Raw genomic sequence first — 20,812 nt, 5'->3', positions numbered from 1 at the left:
CGAAACTCGCTTCGGAAGAAAAGAAGGATTAGGTCGCAAGACCACCTTATCCAAATGAACAACCAGATACGGAGACTTGCAGGACAAAGCCGCCAGCTCCGACACTCTGCGAGCCGAAGTGATCGCAACCAAAAATGCGACCTTTTTGGACAACATAGACAATGAGATCTCCCTGATCTGTTCAAAAGGAGCACGTTGTAACACAGATAGAACGAGATTCAAGTCCCAAGGGGGCAGAGGATCCCTCCTAGGAGGAACCAGATGCCGCACTCCCTGAACAAAAGTGCCAACCAAGGAGTTGGAAGCCACGGGACTTTGAAACAGAACGGCCAGCGCAGACACCTGACCCTTTATCGTAGCCAGCGCCAAACGCTGATCGACACCCGTTTGAAGGAAGGACAGCACTCGGGAAACCGAGTACGTGCGGGGTGAAAACCCCCTGGACTCACACCAGGCAAAATAGGCCTTCCAAGTACGGTAATAAACCTTCCCCGAGGAAGACTTCCTCGCGTTGATCAAGGTATGAACGACCTCTGGGGAGAGACCCTTCTCCTTCAGGACCTCGGTCTCAACAGCCAGGCCGTCAAAGCCAGCGACTGTAAAGCAGGATGGTATATCGGTCCTTGAGACAGGAGATCGTCTCGAAGAGGCAGACGCCACGGGGCGTCGACCGCCAGATTCACGAGGTCTGCGTACCAGGACCGGCGAGGCCAGTCCGGTGCCACAAGAATCACCGTGCTGCGTTCCGAGTGCAACCTGCGAAGGAACCTGGACAGCAACTGAATCGGTGGAAACGCGTACATCAGCTTGTACTGATGCCACGGGGCCACTAACGCGTCCGACGCGTCTGCCCGAGGGTCGCGCGTCCTTGCCACGAACCTTCCCACCTTGTTGTTGAGACGAGACGCGAACAGGTCCACATCTGGAAGACCCCACTTCGCGCACAACATCTGGAAGACAGCCGGGTGGAGAGACCATTCCCCCTGATCCAGGGTCTGGCGACTCAGATAGTCCGCCTGCCAGTTCTCCACCCCTGGAATGTGAACCGCCGTTATCGCCGGGACATGAGTCTCGGCCCAAGACAGAATGTCGGCCACTTCTCGAGCCGCTCGGGCACTCCTGGTGCCCCCTTGGTGGTTGATGTAGGCCATCGCCGTGGCATTGTCCGTCTGCACCCGAACCGGGCAGCCCTGCAGCCGGTCCGTCCAGCGATGAAGACAGAGATTTATCGCACGCAATTCCAAAATGTTGATCGGAAGGGAGGACTCCCCCTCCGACCAAGTCCCCTGGGCGGACAGAACGCCCAGAACACCACCCCAGCCCGACAGGCTGGCATCCGTGGTGATTACCGTCCACGAGATAGGACGAAACGACTTGCCCCCGGACACCATCGGGGACTGGAGCCACCACAGAAGGTCTCTTCTGGTGCGATGACTCAACGAGATTTGAAGATCCAGAGATTGAGGTCGCCCGTCCCACATGGACAGGATCTCCGCTTGGAGACCCCGCGTGTGAAACTGGGCGAAGGGAATCGCCTCGAAGGCCGAGACCATCAATCCCAGACATCTCATGCACGTCCGCAGAGACGAGTGCGGAACGTCCCAGAGGGACCTGACTTCCTCCTGAAGAGTACTGAGTTTGTCTTCCGGCAGGAAGACCTTCGCCTGCACCGAGTCCAGGATCATTCCCAGTTAGGGAAGACGAACCGACGGACTCAGTGTCGACTTTGGAAAATTTATAGTCCAACCAAACTCCTGCAGAGTTTGCATCGTGACAGACAGGTCCTTCTCCAGACCCTGGCTGGTCGCAGACCGAACCAGAATGTCGTCCAGATACCCCAGGACAGAAATGCCCTGGGCCCTCAATAATGCCAGAACCGGTGCAAGCACCTTGGTGAAGACCCGCGGAGCCGAGGCGAGACCAAAAGGCAACGCCACGAACTGGTAGTGATCCTCCGCAATGGCGAATCGAAGGTACCTCTGGTGACCCTCGAAAATGGGGATGTGAAGATACGCATCCTTCAAATCGATGGAGGCCATGAATTCCCCTGGAACCAGGGCAGCCACCACCGACCGCAGGGATTCCATGCGGAACTTGCGAACCCGCACAGAGCGGTACAGAGCCTTCAAGTCCAGAATTGGACGAACCTTGCCCTCCTTCCTGGGCACGGTGAACAGGTTGGAATAAAACCCCCGAAATCTGTCCCGATGAGGCACCGGAACCACCACTCCCTGAGCCCTCAGGTCCCGCACCGCCAGGTGCAGGTCCCGTAAACACTCTGGAGACAGTTGAAGATTTGAGGGAAAAAATCTGCTCTCCGGCCGAGAGAGAAACTCGATCTTGTAACCAGATCGAACGATCTCCTGAACCCATCTGTCCCGCACGCGGGCCAACCAGGGTTGAAGAAAACCGAGCAAGCGTCCCCCCACCCCAAAACTGGGTGAGGGCGCCCCTTCAGGCCGCACTGTTATGGGCTGCGGATCCAGATTGACCGGACTTCTGTTTCCCAGTCCAGGGCTTCTTCTGAGAGCCTTGACCTTTGAACGGTTTGCCCTTGTAGTGCGACCGAAAGGCACGAAAGGACCCCTGAGGGGGCCGAAAATTAGCATGCTTCTTCCCAGAAGCCCCCTTAGCCTTGGGGAAATGGGGCAAGAGAGTGCTCTTACCTCCGGTGATCCCCACGGTGACGTGCAGCCAACGGGACTAAGTCCAAGTCCGCATCACACAGATACATGACACCCTGGTGGATTTGATCCACCATATCCGGGGTCGCCGGCGAGGCCGAATCGGCCACTAGGACGCGCCTAAGCATCTGCGTCCAACTTGCGACAGCCTGGGCTGCCATGAGAGAGGCAAACAGAGCCTTAAGCATAGAACCCGTAACAGAATAAGTATGACGGGCAAGAGACTCCAATCTCCTATCCGTGGCATCACGGAACACAGGGGAATCCTCTGCAGGAATCGCAGTGGATTTGTTTAAAACCGCAATTGCGTGATCCACTGGGGGTGGCACACACCACCTTTCATCAGTGGAAGGCGAGAAAGGATAACGCAGCTTGAACCTACTTGGTACCGCAAAAGGTTTGCGTAGATTGCGCCATTGTTTCTTAACAGCGCGCTGAAAATCATCATTGCAGGGAAAAACCTGCGGCATCCTGCGTTTTCTCTGCGTCCCATAAGCCGCCAAGGCAGCGGGGGGACACACTTCATCCTGCAAACGCAGCGTTTGTTTTATGGAAGCAATCAATTCATCCATGATTGCAAGCTCTTCAGGCGAGCCAGGGGGAGAATTATCAACCCCTTCAACTTCAGCCTCCACCTCGGACCCCACTAGATCCAGGGAGGAGCGGGACCCCGATAAGGAGGCCCCCGCCATAACAGCCCCATCACCTTCACCCTCAGAATCAGAGGAAAGAGAAACTCTGGGTCTCTTAGAAGATTGAGCAGCCACCAGCATCTGCACCTGAGCAGCAAGGCCAGCCACAATAGTGGCTAAATCCCCCCCTGGGGGGGAAACAGCGGTCCCCTGGCTTTCCACCAAGGCGGTAGGAAATTTGCCCTCCTGAGAATCCATTGCCCCAATATCAAATGCCGGATAATAAAGGGTTAACTGCCCCTTTAACAAGCGCGGCGAGCGCAGCCCACGGCACCACACACAAGCACAATGAGACCCCCACAGGGACAATAAAACTGACACAGGCAATGGATAAGAAGGATATAACCTGAGGAGACCCTCGCCGCTGCTGCTGCCTCGATCGGTGTATCCTGGAGAAGAGGAAATGATGCGGCCAGGGCGCTCTATTAAAGCCTATGGGAGGCTACAAGAAAATGGCCGCCATGCATGTAGAACATGCGGCCGGAGCGAGTGTAGGCAAAATGGCGCCGTTTGGCGCCGAAACCGCCGCTCCACAGTACAGTAATGCACACATGTTATCCATGTATAAAAAAACATGTTAGATCGCCGCAGCGATCGCTGTATAGTGCCCAAACATGCCACAAAACATGCCCCACAGCACACAGCTTCTCACACTGACAAGGCTGACACACACAGTGTCACACAGCTCCCCCCCCCTTGCAGCCCACAGCATGCAGCCGAGTGATAGGGAGACAAACAGTGAGAACAGAGGCAGGTTACACAGTCCCAGACTGACACCCCCCCAGACAGACAGGTCCCCACATAGATACACTTACCTCACAATGGCGTGGGGAACCCACACAGGCGAACAAGCCGCTGCACATGAGGCAGGGAGAGTCGCATACAAGACGCACAGAATGGGGGTTAAGAAACCGCACAGCGTCCAGGGAGGTAGCCACCTCACCAATCATCCCTGCACCGAACAGGGATGGGTCGTTCACTGTGCCAGGAGCGTTACCTGGCTGAACGCTCGATGGCAGGCTGGGAAGCCACTGACCCACGACCTGCGACCAGGGGGATCAGCCCGAGACCCAGCCCGCATGATCCTCTTCATCCGAAGAACTAACTAATGCTGACAAAAAGAACAGCTAAGTAAAGGTAGAGAGAAAACTCAAACAAAAAATCAAAAAAGAAGAAAGAGTCTGGGGCACAAAGCCCCAGCACAGAGAGAGCCAGCCACTCCTGACAAGCTAGACATTGAAACTGAGATATGGTTGCAGGAAGTAGGAGGGTATTGACTGAGGGGACCACCCCTTGAGGGTGGGATATGTTAAAAGCTTTAATGTTAACATATTCTGTTGCCTAGCTACTCCTTCGGAGCAAAGTCTAATACCCCATATGTGACGAATATGAAGAGGCGGCGACTGTCGGAGGACGTAAGAGAAACAGGGATTTCTTCAGAATAACAAAAGGTAGGAATCTGCAACAAAGGTTGGTATAACCCTTGCATTGTACAGAGATCACCCAGAGGGGAATGTTTTTTCTCAACAAAAGTGGAGTTACGCTTTAAGGCGGCGGTTTGCCCAGGTTAACATATATGCGAATTTGATGCATTTCAAACCACATCCAATTCTCATGAGATGTGAACCAAACCAGCTTTCTATGGAGCCGGTTCATATATGTGCAGGCCGGCTGCAGTGCGATTTTAAAAAGAGTCAGGTACGATTTTCAGTCTTGTTTAGGTGCGATTTCCAGTGTCATATACTTTAAAAATTTGCACCTGAACCTCTGAACAAAATCACACTGGACTATTTTTACAGATCTCACTGAAACTGGCCCCACATATATGTAAACCCGATCTAATAATCTGCAGACTTGAGGTGTCATCTGTAGCATCGGAGTACTCGTGCAAATGCTTAGTATTGTCACTGATAGCGTTATCGGTGCAACGCTAATTTATAACATACAGTCTATAAAAATGGGGATTAAAATTGAAAATGAATTGCTGATGTACAGAAGTAAAATGTTGCCCCCCTTTTTAGAATTTGAATAGTTAACTTTATGCTTTTCATTCCAGCAAAACAAAGCACAGCATTGTCAGTCATCAGCTTTATCCAATTTTCTGCTGGTTCACCAATCCAAGGAGCAAACACAGAATCTCTGTCCAAAGAATTAGTCAAACTGAACTCTATGACACCGCCAAGAAGGTAGACTACATTTCTTTTTTTTTTTTTTTTTCATTTCTTTATTGACTTCAAAGTACCAAGACAACACGAGGCCATGGTTAACATACGCACAATCAAAACTGACAATAAGTGCAGTATACAAACGTGGGTAAAACCATGAAGGCAGGAGAAATGAACAATAGGTGCAGATAATGCAAAAACGAGCATAATCAATAACTGAAAGAACATTTTCATATATAAAAGGCCCGGGTAAGCACGAGCATCTAGCCGAGAGCGGCAGACGGAAAAGCAAAAATGAAAGCAGTGAGCCCGAGCGCACCCAGTACAGCGTCTCAAGGAGACGCACGCTGAAATACAACTACAACGTGACAGATGAGGTAGTAAGAAGCTGGAGAAGCAACCTTCAGATAAGGAGAGAGAGAAAAGCTGAAAGACGTCACGGTGGGCAGGAGGGAGAATGGGGGAAGGGAGGGGAGAAATGGGGGAAAAGAGGGAAGGGGAGCGGGAGGAAAGGGCCAGGGCGAGGCAGCCGAGTCAGACCAGCCAGGATGCGCCAAGGGGCGCCTAATAGTTCAGTCAGGGTCCTGTAGGTAGGCGTCAGTGCCAGTGAAGTATACCCAAGGTCTCCATAGGTCCCAGGTGTGTTCCTCAGTATTTTTGGCCGTCAGTTCCTCCATGCAGTGGATCTCGTTAATTTTGGAAAACCACAGAGAGCGCGTGGGAGGTTGTGTCTGCCTCCACATAGCTGGAATGCATGCCTTTGCAGCGTTGAGGAACTGAATAGTCAGAGACTTCCTGTACTTCCGAACTGGACGTTTCGTGAGGTGGAGTAAACACAACGCAGGATCATCTCTCACCACGACCGAGGTCAACCAAGTGATGAGGTAGACTACATTTCTTGTATATGAGCACACCATTTTAAAATTCTGTATACAGACTCCTCTACGAAATTCAAAATTTCAGGAAAATGTAAACCATCAACCTCAGCCAGAGTCCTGGCCATTATAATCATGCAAATAGCTGCTAAATGATACATTAAAAGGAGCATGCGCAAAAAAATCTTCACAAAGATTTCAGCAGCCTGGTCCTTGTGATCTCTTAGCATTTGCTTTTTGCTAACATTCTTTGCCTGTAATTAGATTTTATGAGGTCTTAGGAATGTCTGCTCACGAAAAGCAGGCATGTTTCTATTAAAATGGTAAATGTATGAGGCATTTGTACCATTTGGAGAAATGCAATTGTATGGGTTAGCTTAAAAGTAGAGCTCGGAGAGTGGAATTCAAGATGTCAAAGTGCATTTAAGGACTTTGTATCCTTGAATTTTAATCAATGTTGCATCAAACACTGTGTCTCCTGCGAGAGTTTGCCTCACCGAGGGTAAGGTCTATTACACAACAAAATATTCAGCCCTCTGGCTATCTTTGAGACAGCTTGGGTCTGCTTAGATCTACGGGCTGTTCCAGCACAGTCTGCATGCAGTCTCTCTTTAAAACCCCCCACTATGTCATTCATGGAGGGCAATGACCGACAGTCACCGCTCTCTGCTCAGAGCTGACAGAGAACTAAGCGATCGGGTGACATGTGATTGCGCAATTCTTCTGATGAGAGCCAATGGGGGACAGCTGCAGCATGAACGTAAGTATTTTATTTATTTTTTTTTTATGCATCCCAAACTTCTCCTTTAAACCCCTTCATACTGCTAGACAGACCTATCACCAGCTTATCTTAGAAAACAACACAGTCTAGGCAGGAGGTAAACTGCATCCCATCCATGATCTAAGACCCAAAATTAACTATTTGTCAATATACTGTGTGTATATATATATATATATATATATATATATATATACACACACACACACACACACACAGTATATACACCCCTTACATTTTTGTAAATATTTTATTATATATTTTCATGTGACAACACTGAAGAAATGACACTTTGCGTACAATGTAAAGTAGTGAGTGTACAGCTTGTATTACAGTGTAAATTTGGTGTCCCCTCAAAATAACTCAACACACAGCCATTAATGTCTTAACCTCTGGCAACAAAAGTGAGTACACCCCTAAGTCAAAATTTTCAAATTGGGCCCAAAGTGTCAATATTTTGTGTGGCCACCAAGGCAGTGGTCGTCTTGGAGGTGTGTTTGGGGTCGTTATCCTGTTGGAAAACCATCCTGCGGCCCAGTCTCTGTAGGGAGGGGATCATGCTCTGCTTCAGTATGTCTCAGTACATGTTGGCATTTATAGATCCCTCCATGAACTGTAACTCCCCAGTGCTGGCAGCACTCATGCAGCCCCAAGACCATGACACTCCCACCTCTCGAACATCCACCAGCTCTGTGATGTCATCATGCAGGAGTGGAAGAGGGCTCAAGTGGCAACCTGTGAAGCTCTGGTGAACTCCATGCCCAAAAGGGTTAAGGCAATGCTGGAAAAAAAGGGTGGCCACACAAATATTGACACTTTGGGCACAATTTGGACATTTTATCTTAAAGGTGTACTCGCTTTTGTTGCCAGCGGTTTAGACATGAATGGCTGTGTGTTGTGTTTTTGTTGAGGGAACAGCAAATTTACACTGTTAGTGCCGGTTCACATTTATGCGATCACGCATGAAATTCAGAGCGCACTGCTCCTAAAATTGCATGCGATGTCTGTGCGGTGCAAATTCAGCCACACAGTTTGTATGGCTGAATTCGCACCGCAATCGCGCTGAACACGCACAGGACCATTTTTTTTTGTCCACAGCAGAATCAGATCGCATGATGGTTCACACTAGTGTGATCCGATTCTGTGTAAACTCTCAGAACACACTGCGATATGCGATCTGATCTGGGGGTGTCGTTAACTTTGAATTGACACCCCTAGCGTATCGCATATGACAGTGTGAACTGCCTGTGCTGTGGATGCGATGTGGAAACAAGCTGTATATTCGCAGCATTCCCGCATTGCATAAATGTGAATCGGCACTTATACAAGGTGTACAATCACTACTTTATATTGTAGCAAAGTGTAAATTCTTTAGTGTTGTCACATGGAAAGATATAATAAAATATTTACAAAAATGTGAGGGGTGTACTCACTTTTGTGAGATACTGTATATATACTGTATATAATATTTTTTATTTTTCGCAAGTGTGCAGTACTATTTATACATTAACTTGTTAATTTGCAGTCTTCTTTTTGCCTTTATGAAATATTACATTTATTATTGTACCTCTTATTGGGACTTTCAAAGGCAACCAAAAAAAAATCAAATCTACATTATTTTAAATAATACATGTTAATTAAGATTCCTTTAAAGCATCATCTAATAAGATCATAAAAGCCATACAATATTGCTCAAAACAGTGAAATGGATATGCAAAATACTGGGGGTTAGCTAGGTGGCACTCCCAAAGACCATACTTTCCTGTATATAACAACAGGGTTTTATTTTGTTTGAATGGAGTGGGAAATCCAACGTGTTTCAAACTTTACATATGGCTTCTTCATCAGAGATATTTTACCACCCTACAATGTAGAAAAAAAACTGTAGATGGTATACTGTATTCCAACATAGTTCTTCACACATAATTCATACAAAAAACTTACAAAATAAAAACCCATTGCTCTCCAACTCGTTTCCGCTCCATCATGTCTCCCAACAATAGGTCACTCACAAGGCCTTGTGAATAACTTACTTTAGATTTTTTTATGATCTTATCATTCAGATGATGTTTTAAAGGAATCCTAATAAACTTTCATGATTTTATAAAATGTGGATTCGATTTTTTGGTTGCCTTTGAAAGTCCCAATAAGAGGATACTCACATGTTAGAGTTATAGGGAAAGGGATGCTGGCAACCTCTGCCCCTAACTGAGTGAACTTCATTTGATAAATTAATTAGCAGAGAATTAAATGTTTTATATTTTTCATTCAATTCTTGTAAAATTTGTATCTACCTGCCAATTTGTATGTGGCTGTAACAAAAATCCACCATCTTGCAAAAACTTCCTCTGTTAATTCTAATGATGAAGAGGAGGCCTAGATCAGAGGGAAGTGATGATTTTTTCCTATACAGGAATTAATCTCTAGCCAGCAACTGTGTGTATTAGGACAGTTCAAACACCGCTTTATTCCTCAGCTTTTTTTTTGCACTGCCACATCGCAGAGTTTCTATTATTGGGGGGCAATTTCCAGTGACCTATTGAGCAGAGAAGATGTATGAAAATCTCTTAGAAAAGGCAGAGAGAGAGATTCGAGGAACGTTTCAGGTGAAAATACACCATTTTGATTCAGAAGCTGCGGGGCAGGAGTGTGAGGAATTAAAACTGACAGAACTGCAAAGTGTACTCCTAATTTATAGCATGTCAGAAAGGTCTGACATACTCCGAAAGAGGTTGGGAAAAAAAACCCCTAGGAACTTCCTTTCACTGATTAACACAAAGGTCATAAAGATCACCAAGTTCTCCTGCATAACCTGCACAGCTTATTTTCAATAGTTGAAAAAAGCAAAGAAAAGGAGTATTTGTAGGTTTGCATAAACGCACATTTTTTCCAACTATGCAGCAATCGCAGTAAAAATTTAAAGTTTACTTCAGCTTTAAAGTAGGAATAAAGGCTTTTTTTTTTTTTTTGATAGAGTAAAGGAGGGTTATAACTAGTGATCGACCGATTATCGGCAAAGCCGATATATCGAGGGCCGATCTGCACTTTCCCCGATATATCAGAATCGGTCACCAAGTGACCGATATTGCCGATATTTCGGGAAAGTGTTTGTACCAGAGTGATTCCTGCAGCTAGAGGCATCACCCCGGTACTGGCATCCATAGCCGACGGTTGGCTGTCTTGTAATGACAACCGATGCGGCTGAGAAGGCGCTCCGCTGTCATTACAAGGAGCGGGAGGGGACGTCCCCCCTCCCGCCGCCATCCGCGGCTCGCCCGGATCTCCCGGCCTGCATGGCGTTTTGAATGCTTTTATGTGCAGAGGAGGGGTTTTGGGTCTTTTAGACCCCCAGATCCCTCCACAAGAGTACCTGTCAAGTGAAAACAATAAAAACAATTTTAAATGTACGAAAATATCGGCCAATATCGGCCAATACCGATATGCAATGGCCAAAATATTGGTATCGTTATCGGCAACGAAAAACCGATATTGGTCGATCACTAGTTATATGACTCATGTTGTTTTTTTTTCTGCATCCCACTGGGGACATTTCCTTCCCTTCACTCCATATCCAAACAAGAAATGAGAGGTCATGGAAAAATCAATCCCAGATGGGATTGTTAATCGGGGAAAGGGACATTGCGATACTCAGGAAATATAATGGGAGATGTAGATGCAAAAATGTATAAAAATTATCTTTTTATTGTATCTAAATAAAAACTCAATATGCTATAATAGCATCATGGAAACATTATTAATACAAATTTTTTTTTATTTTGACAAGCATTAAAAGTGCACAAAATTACAGGCAATTCAGGAAATCACTCATGTACAGCATGACATATGGACTCCAAAACCCCTACGCATTTCAACCGAAGGTCTTCTTCTGGGGGTATATTTGTCCAGGGTTTTTTTACCATGTCTGTGTATATCATAGAACAGGTAGGTAATATACATAGAATAACAAAAGTTTTTGAACAAAAAAGAATAGTACAAAGGTCCACAAAAAAGACATTTATGTCCATTATATTTTATATTTTGAACAGCAGCATTTTTGGATTGAGAGTAGCAATTACGAATCCATTACCATACATATTATATTTTATATGAATCAAACTTACATCAAAGATGGAGTACAAAGAAAGAAAAGTATTTTTAAAATCTGATGTGGCTGTGACTAAATGATCTGTAGGGGAAACACCCAGGCTCCAAAGCCCAAATTAGAGCACACAAGGGGCTGATGGCATGGATGAACAATGTAGTCCTAATGGGGATACACAGAGCATAGCATAACGTCAAGGATATATATATATTCCATAGACTGTCAAAGAACAGAGAGTCTATATCTATTCAATCGATCCACCAAGAAAGAAAAAAGCTACCTTAGTATTTGTCCAACAAAATTTATTTGATGGATTAGTGTCCGATATAGTGAAAAAAGCTTCTGACTCATGATCCCAGAAACAGGTATAAACCTATGTCAAAAGGCAGGAACAAATTTATTCCCGCAATCTGGCCAACAAAGAACAAAAAAAGGGAAACATATATTCAAATCAGTAAAAGCACTAGTTTTATGGAATTATTATTACTAGAACCATTCAAAACAAGGCAGAATCTCATATTACCTGTAATTCACAAAGCCAAGTGCGTTCCCTCCTGTATTGTATTGCCCCTGTGGGGCTTTCTACATAGTGAAGACGAAGAGGGAGTTTTGCGAAGGGTGAAGGAACATATTTCGTCAGCCGAATTAGGAGACATTTATACAACTACTATTAGACATATAGCCCATGCTCCATATTATTATATGTCCAAACTCCCTTTTTGGGCTTTAGAAACAACTAAGTTTAATGGGAGAGGTGGGGAATGGAATAAGGTCCTTTTACAGAGAGAGGCCCAATGGATATACAACTTAGAAGCTACCCTCCCCCCAGGTCTGAATGAAGTTTTGAGCTACAGACCCTTTTTGGATGGATTTGTATCTGGTCGCTCTGAGCACCTTATGTAAAGGACATTAAGAAATTCTTCTTTTTTTTTTTTCGGGGTTGTTTTGTGCTATCTCTTATTCTGTAGATCTTAGGATTTTTAATATTTTGGATATATCTCTCTGGCTGTGTTCTCTTTTTTGGTCTGTTGGGGTCTCATTTCTCATAGCTGGGGCTACATTAGATCTCACCCGGCACATGTAGCCCCTTGCTTAGGGTTGGGGCTTTAGGATGATGCCATTTGTTCCACTTGGCATCTGCATTATTACCCAGCTGTTTTTCTCAATTGCTGGGTTCTTGTGTTGGCGCACTATCTCTTACATTTGCCCTTTTTCCTCATGGCCACTTCCCCTGTCACCCGCACCCGCCCTTTGGGCGTGTGCTGGGCGGCTTCTGTCGCTCCTTCAGGCTGGTTGTGTTGTGGTTTGGGCGGATGTCCATTCTCCCTGTACTTCCGCCCGTTCCCCTGCATCTTTTGCCACCTCCGGACGTAACGTTAGAGTCAGGGGTTGTCAAGGTAACAGTGCGAGGGACAATTGGAGGTGTTTCCCTGAAATCAGGCATCAGATGTTACCCACTACGCTCTATTACTCTGATTGGCTGTTCAGACTTAGGGTGGGTGGATCTTTTCCCTTATATATCTGCTCTTTACACAGGCACTTTCATTCCTTTACTGTCAAGGAGGGAACGCACTTGGCTTTGTGAATTACAGGTAATACAGTATAACATTCTGCCTTGCTTTGAATGGTCCTAATAATAATAATTCCTTAAAACTAGCGCTTTTACTGATTTGAATATATGTTTGCCTTTTTTTGTTCTTTGTTGGCCAGATTGTGGGAATAAATTTGTTCCTGCATTTTGGCATAGGTTTATACCTGTTTCTGGGATGATGAGTCAGAAGCTTTTTTTCCCTATATCAGGCACTAATCCATCAAATAAATTTTGTTGGGCAAATACTAAGGTAACTTTTTTCTTTCTTGGTGGACCGATTGAATAGATATAGACTCTCTGTTCTTTGACAGTCTATGGAATATATATATATATCCTTGACGTTATGCTATGCTCTGTGTATCCCCATTAGGACTACATTGTTCATCCATGCCATCAGTCCCTTGTGTGCTCTAATTTGGGCTTCAGCACCTGGGTGTTTCCCCTACACATCATTTAGTCACAGCCACGTCAGATTTAAAAAAAAAAAAAAACTTTTTTTTTCTTTGTACTCCATCTTTGATGTAAGTTTGATTCATATAAAATGTAATGGACATAAATGTCTTTTTTGTGGACCTTTGTACTATTCTTTTTTGTTCAATAACTTTTGTTATTCTATGTATATTACCTACCTGTTCTATTATATACACAGATATGGTCAAAAACTCTATAAAAATATACTCCCAGAAGAAGACCTTTGGTTGAAACGCGTAGGGGTTTTGGAGTCCATATGTCATGCTGTACATGAGTGATTTCCTGAATTGTCTGTAATTTTGTGCACTTTTAATGTTTGTCTAAATAACAATTTTTTTTGTATTATTAATGTTTCTATGATGCTATTATAGCATAATGAGTTTTTATTCTGATACAATAAAAAGATAATTTTTATAAATTTTTGCATCTACATCTCCCATTATATTTCCTGGGTATCACAATGCCCCTTTCCCCGATGGCCAATCCCATCTGGGATTGATTTTCCCATGTCCTATTTTTGGGATAGATACCACATTTTGTAATATAGAGTGGAACCAAGTATTCTTTCAAGAAATGAGAGGTAATTCCTCCAAATTGAGTAAATCTATGGTTGTCATTGGAGTCACCAGAACTAGTGTCCCTATTGAAAGATTTACCTTCTAATACTGTGCTGGTGACAACTCAAAATTGGAGATTTTTTCACCTTCACTTTTGATGATAATTAGCAGCAATAGGGTCGTGGGTTTGAATCCCAACCACGACACTACCTGCCTGGAGTTTGCATGTTCTCCCTGTGCCTTCGTGGGTTTCCTCTGGTTACTCCAGTTTCCTCCCACACTCCAAAGACATGCTGATAGGTTAATTGCCGCCTGTCTAAATTGGCCCTAGTATATGTATGTATGAATGTGAGTTAGGGACCTTAGACTATAAGCTCCTTGAGGGCAGGAACTGATGTGAATGTACAATATATATGTTAAGCGCTGTGTAAATTGACAATGCAATATAAGTACCTGTAATAAAATAAAATAAACATGAAAAACAGAAACGTCAAATCTACTGTATTTACGGGGGCAAAGCACTAAAAAAAAAACTGTCAGGTATTCTAATACTCTAGTACTCTATCCAAAACTAAAAAAAGTTTCGCCTTTAGTTATTATTAAAATGCTAAAATATCAACAAAAATATCAGCATATCCTCTACACATGTAGTTTAACAAAATTCTTAAAGCAAGAATCTGTTAAAAAGAACAATAATAACATGGCAACTGATCTGGAGTCCTTCTGAACTTATATAAGAGAAAGACTTAAAATATAAAGAAAAAGCCTGCCAGCATTTGATTCTTTTTCAGGCTGCAAATAAGTTAGGCAACTCGGCAAGCACAACCTGAAAAGAGTATGTCTTTGGTTTGAGAGCATTGGTGGAGTGCCGGTGATCTTTTCTTCATATGTTCTGTAGACTACCATTTTATCACTTGCAGAAATGTATTTAAAGAAGGACAACTTTCTTGAATGACTGTGTATGTCTGGTACAGATAGCAACAATATAATTATTATTTGTAGAGCATATTTCAATTACTGGCATTCATACATTTGCAACATAGTCACGAGATGGCTTATGTGATCAACATTACAAAGTAGGAGAAGATGTAGGGAGATTTAACTACCAGTAACTCTAACAGCATATATTATTACACATTTATATTTTATCAGCCACAGAACATCAATACAGAGAAGAGAACGGTGCCAGAAAATGACTGAAGCAACAGGTTTTTCTGTAAGTATTCTGAGTAAACCGAGTATGACCTTTTTCCAGGCAACAGAAAATATTATGTTGAGACTATATTTTAAGTGTTCATTAGTTCTTCAAAGGTAGGTTTTGGCATATTAAAAAAATAGCATGTTTTCGGTAGGCATTTCAGAAGAAAGATTTATAATGTTATAGTTAAATTCTGGTTAGAAGAGGTTCTTGGGTGCAGTACTATGAATTACCATAGCATTTCAGCAAAATTTAAAGAGCCATAAATTAATTCCATCTAGCCCCTCATTTGTCATAATACATTATGATTAATTGCCTGTAAGCTTTCAAATAGCACTCTTTTTGAAGACCTAACAAATGGAAAGAATGTGTTTGCACATTTATAACTATATTTCCACATGTTTTAGAATTTCTAGTTTAGTAATTATCTGTTCTCCCCTTCATTAGCTCTCATTGTGATTTCAAAGGACTAATACAGCTAGTTTACGTGTTGTCTCTAAAAATATTCATTCAAAATACAGTATATCTCAATAATGTACCATTCAGGGTCTTATAAAAATGTGTTTTTTAATATTTAAAATAAATGTGTGCCTCTCCCAAAAAAGGTGCTGGCACTCAGATGCAGCAAACACATGTATTTGCCTATATGCCATTTTGCCCCTTTGTTACCCTTCCAGGTACCCCCAAAATCCAGGCTGATTTGTTATGTTCTATCTCTTTGTGGTTTGTTCGCTTACCACAGGAATGCATCAAGTGCTAATTTCATCAAACATTGCTCTTGATTTCAGAGGTACTGAGGCATACAAGCTGGGGAGGATTTGGGGGGATTAGAACGGATTGAGTGTATCCCTAGGGGGGTGGCCTCTGTATTTTTTTAATATATATCTAATAAATGATTAATTTGGTAGCCTTAGTAGGTGATATATCCTTTGTGGTATTTTTGTTTTAAGTATGATTTTGGAAGCACCTCCCCTCATATATGGGTATTGACACCAATTTCATACCACTCCCAGGATTCAACTATTTGTGTGTTTTTTCAATTGGTGTTTAGGAAGTGCCTACTCTTTGAGAAAGTGTTAGCCTAGTTTTGTTTTTGAGGTAGGGCACATATTTGCTATAAGCTTCAGTTGAAGTCTCACACTCACACATTTTAATCTCTCTACACTCCCATGTGTTATGATTGTGACTGACGTTTGCTTGGAAATACTTTACAATACCTGAATAATGAATTGTCCTCAGTAAAAATGCTGCTTTCTTTAAAATGCCTTGAGCTGGCAGAGTAACAGCAATGCCACTTAGCCCAAGTGCCCTCACACAGACCTGTAGGAAGGCAGGGGATGTGTTTGACTAGGTGTGTGTGTGTTTGTGAATTACTGGTGGTACTTGACCTTTTTGGTGTCTGTTATACTCTAAAGCAGGGTTTCTCGATCAGAGTCCCTCCAGAGGTTGCTAAGGTTTCTTAAGCAATGAGCAATTTCTGCCTCTCCCTGACACCATTAATCTTTTTAGGTATCTGTAAGGGGGTAATTCTTCCCAATGACCAGAGCTGTAAGGAGCATTTTTCCCACTGACCCACACACTAATGTATCATTAATTGTAGATATAGTCATTTTAACAGGGGTTCCCTGAGCAGGGAAACCTATTTCAAGGGTTCCTGAAAAGGTTGAGAAATGCTGCTCTAGAGTCATACTTAGACACTGCTCAACTGCTGTAAAAAGAAAGTAGTAGCAAGACTATGAAAATGGAGGTTGTTATTACAATATCTATCTGATTGCATATCTATTTGCAGTAGACAGTTGAATATATTCTGTAGGGCCCCTGCCACCACTCCCTCTTTCTAGTCTTATGTTCATCCATCCCTGATTCAGCAAGCTATTGGCTGTGAAGCTTTTTAGCACCAGGCCAATTGTCAAAAGCCTGGCTGTGCCCACACATGCACTCCCCCAGATCATTTAAAAAAAGGGAGCTTGTCTTCTCATTACCTCTACCTAAACCAATAGGACACAAAAAAGCTTGTATAAAGTGTAATACCAATGTCTTTAATACAAGTGAAGGTTATCGTGATATAGAGCCTAAGATTTTTTTTTAATTTGGATACATTTCCTTTACCCGAGTCAATTGACACAATGCCAGTTACTGGCATATCTTCACAATTTGGAAATAATAAAGTTGAAATAACTGATCTTAGCTCTTTGAAAACTTTTGGGTGTAAGCAATCTTGTCCAAGTGTTTTTTTTTTTTTTTTACATTCCTTCAATTCCTTCTTTTGGACCATATTAACACTCTTCCATTGTAATGCAGAGTAGCCAAAGTATAATATTTTTAGTACAGATTATGAGAGCTCAAATTATCCTTCATGCTTTATGTTACCAATATAAAAGATTGTGTATGTACGTGTGTAGAAATGACTAATGAGAATAGAAATGACTAATAAGAGCTTTGATGAATTTGGAATTGTGGTGTAAATATTTAATATATTTCATCATATGCAAAATGTGCTTTGTGCAGCAAAACTGTTAAAGCATGCAATTGTTTGCTAAATGTATTAAGTAATACCAGAAAGCTTGGTTTTAAGGCCGCAAAATGTTTATTAATACCAATTACAGTAATGATTGAGACTGTTAAGTACTTAACTACTGGCTTGATATCTTTTCGTCACAGCTTCTTTCTTTTCACTTGAAAAGGTCTGGGAGTATCCCAGCTGATTTACAGGAAGAAGTATTCAATTTATCACAAATGCTTCATTACGCATTAGCAGATCTCTTGTGGGGTAGAGCATCATTAACCTCTGTACTGATAAAGGGGCATATAGTTAGTACTAGCAATATTCTCTAACATTAATTTAAAAATTGCACAGTTCTTTAGTCTCATGCATAATTATGGTAACATATTAAGAGTGCTAAATTCCTATATACAGCCACAAAGGCTAGCTATGTTGTTGTTCTATGAAAGCATGCTTCTGTTCTTAAGATGACCACAAACCTTACATGAAAATTTCCCAACCCCATTTTGGAGGCGTCCAGTAAGCTGACCTAGGTTGTTAGACAGGCTCTGAAGTATTTGAATAATGTGATTACAACTCAATGTAAGAGATAACTTGTATGATGTTTGAGCATTTGTCAAGCATGCAGGTTACCTTTCAGACACACACTGAACTTTATTAACCACTTACCAATTGTCTCTGAAAAGGCCAATAAAATAATATTGGTAATCAGTTAAAGCCATTGATGAGTACCTTGCCTAAAGCCAGGGCTTTTTTTTCTCAGAGAGTAGGTGCAGGAGCTCCCCCCTTCTGAGTCGCCCCTTGTCTCCACCCCCTACCCACCTCCAAGCACGTCCCTTAGTCCCATCTCCCACTACTGCCCCTTTTGGAGAACACAGAACCCAGTATCATTCTGTGATGCTAAGTAATTTGTAAGGAACTTGTTAATTATAACAAGAAAAGCAGCAAAATAGACCCCCTGCCGCCAGCAACCATAGACCCCCCAGAAACAATAGATCACCCACACAACAATGCCTTCCCCCCACAACAAAATACCACCCCAGCAATAATAGATCTACCCCAGTGACAATAGACCTCCAGCAGCAACAACAGATTCTCCAGCAGCCAGCCACAATAGACCTCTTTCTCAAAAGTAGACCCCTCCTAGCAACAACTGACCCCCCAGAAATATAAGATCCTCCACCAGCAACAGTAGGCCCCAATGCAAAAAAATTATCCCCCACCAGCAACAATAGACCCCCATGCAAAAAAGATCCTCCACCAGCAACAATAGACCCCCCATGCAAAAAAAGATCCCCACCAGTGAACATAAATCCCCCAGCGACCATCATCAATAGGCCCTCCATCACTCCCCAGCACCCTTGCAATTACCACTTACACTCAGTGTTGAAGGTGCCGGAACTGCGTTCCCCCACGTTCCCCCTGAAAAAAAGCCCTGCCTAAAGCACTTACAAAGATAATAATACTAACAACAACAAATACAAATAAATAGAGAATGTATAGATATTGTATGTAATATTGTCTAGAACTAAGCTTACTTTCTTCTTCTGCTAGATGTTTAAAGGAAGCTATCCAGGAACTCTGGCTAGAATGTATAACAAGTAAGTTTACATCTGCATAGTCAAACATATTCTGCTCTGTTCTCTTTTTTGTTTGGCCTACTAAAACTTTGTATAGCCTTTATGATTTATTGGAAAAAAAAAAAAACACACACACACACATATCATAATAAAACAAACCTTAGTAAATAAATAATATCATATAAAACAATTACAAGTTATTGAATAATAACAACTGTTAAAACCTCAGTTGTGACAAATGTGTGCTATACTATAAAAAGCAAGTGAATTATTAATACTTGTGACATAATCAGATGCTTCTTTAAAAACATAAAGTCCACAACTATGCAAATTTCATGTAAATATATTGTGATGATCCTTGCCGCCACGACATCCATGTTGTATAGGGTGCTCACTCTTAATTCTCCTTTCATGCAGTTAAATGAACACATCCATGTGCCACCTCGATGAGTGCTCCCCCCTTATATTTGGGTTCTCAACTCAAATGATGTGACCTTTCACCTAAGCTCGGTCTAATAACGCCTTTTTGCCTCTCCCTGGTCTGGGGATTAGCATCCAGTTAGCCCCAATACGTACTTCTTGACTTCTCACTCAACTCCTCCACAGCACCGTTGCAATCCCACACACGAAGAAAGAACCCAATAGTGCTTATACCCTTAAAAGCATATCTTTATTAAAAACAATAGTATGGGTACTCACATTTTGCTGATGCTTCCAGCGCACCAGTCTAAAAATACAATATCCTCCAACAGCAGTTTCATTCGTGCCTGCAAGCCGTCAGTCTTTTGGATAATTCGTGCCTGCAATTGTCAGTCAGTTGCAAGGAGGGGCAAGGAAAGTTGCAAGGAGGGGCAAGGACAGTGATTACAGATATTTACACACACATCTCAGTTATTTCACAAGTTTTTTTTTTTTTTTTAAATTAATTGCACAGATATAAATATGTATGCTGGTAGCTCCACAGGGTAGAGCACAGTAACAGGGCAAAAAATAACCATATCAGAGATTTGATTGGTCTTAATTGATTTACCAAAAGCAACCACAATACAGTAAATTCAAGATAATGTTTTCCCTTTTAATTTATGTAACCACAGTAATTCCCCATTTCACATTTTTGTCTGTCTACTGTTGTGGTCAACTTCAAGCATAGAGCCATCAGAGAGATAGTCCAAATGCCAAAGTACAATTAAGGGTTTCCTGCTTCTGTTTATTTATCACCTTTCCATCACACAAAAAGCAAAAGAGTTTCCTTCCCAGCGCTTTGCATTAGCACAATCCAGTATGTAGGAAAATATTTAGTCTAATGGCTAGTTATGAGACATTTTGGGTCACCTTGGACCTACAGGCTACTTTAGAACACTTTGCTTACAGTCCCTCTTTCCAACACACAGCGCACCCTGCTCATTCCTGGGAAAACCTAAATTAAGCATGGTGAAGGAGGGGGGGGGGGGGAAGGGTGTGACTAGTGCTTGACACCCTACATACTGCTACACAGTGCTACCACTACCACCAGCTTATCTCACAATTCTAGGAGGCAGGTGAACCCCATCCCCCCAAAGGGGATATTTGTCACACTGCGCCTAAATGCTATTTTTTTAGCTAGGAGATGAGCCACC

At 42.9% G+C, this 20,812-nt stretch overlaps 1 protein-coding gene across 2 annotated transcripts in view; it reads left to right on the top strand.

Annotated features, from left to right (window-relative positions):
- Positions 1-20,812, top strand: part of LOC309553352 (uncharacterized protein) — a 163,544-nt gene that overhangs the window by 100,389 nt on the left and 42,343 nt on the right. For both annotated transcript variants that reach the window (XM_082254452.1, XM_082254451.1), the window contains exons 11-13: positions 5,433-5,562; positions 15,068-15,131; positions 19,171-19,217. In XM_082254452.1, coding sequence (XP_082110578.1) covers positions 5,433-5,562; positions 15,068-15,131; positions 19,171-19,217 — 241 coding nt within the window. The remainder of the gene's footprint in view (positions 1-5,432; positions 5,563-15,067; positions 15,132-19,170; positions 19,218-20,812) is intronic.

The sequence above is a fragment of the Pelophylax lessonae genome (genome assembly GCF_965119305.1).
Source record: "Pelophylax lessonae genome assembly, chromosome: 4".
NCBI lineage: Eukaryota > Metazoa > Chordata > Amphibia > Anura > Ranidae > Pelophylax > Pelophylax lessonae.
Note: the sequence above shows the minus strand (reverse complement) of the source record. Positions and strands in the feature narration are given on the sequence as shown.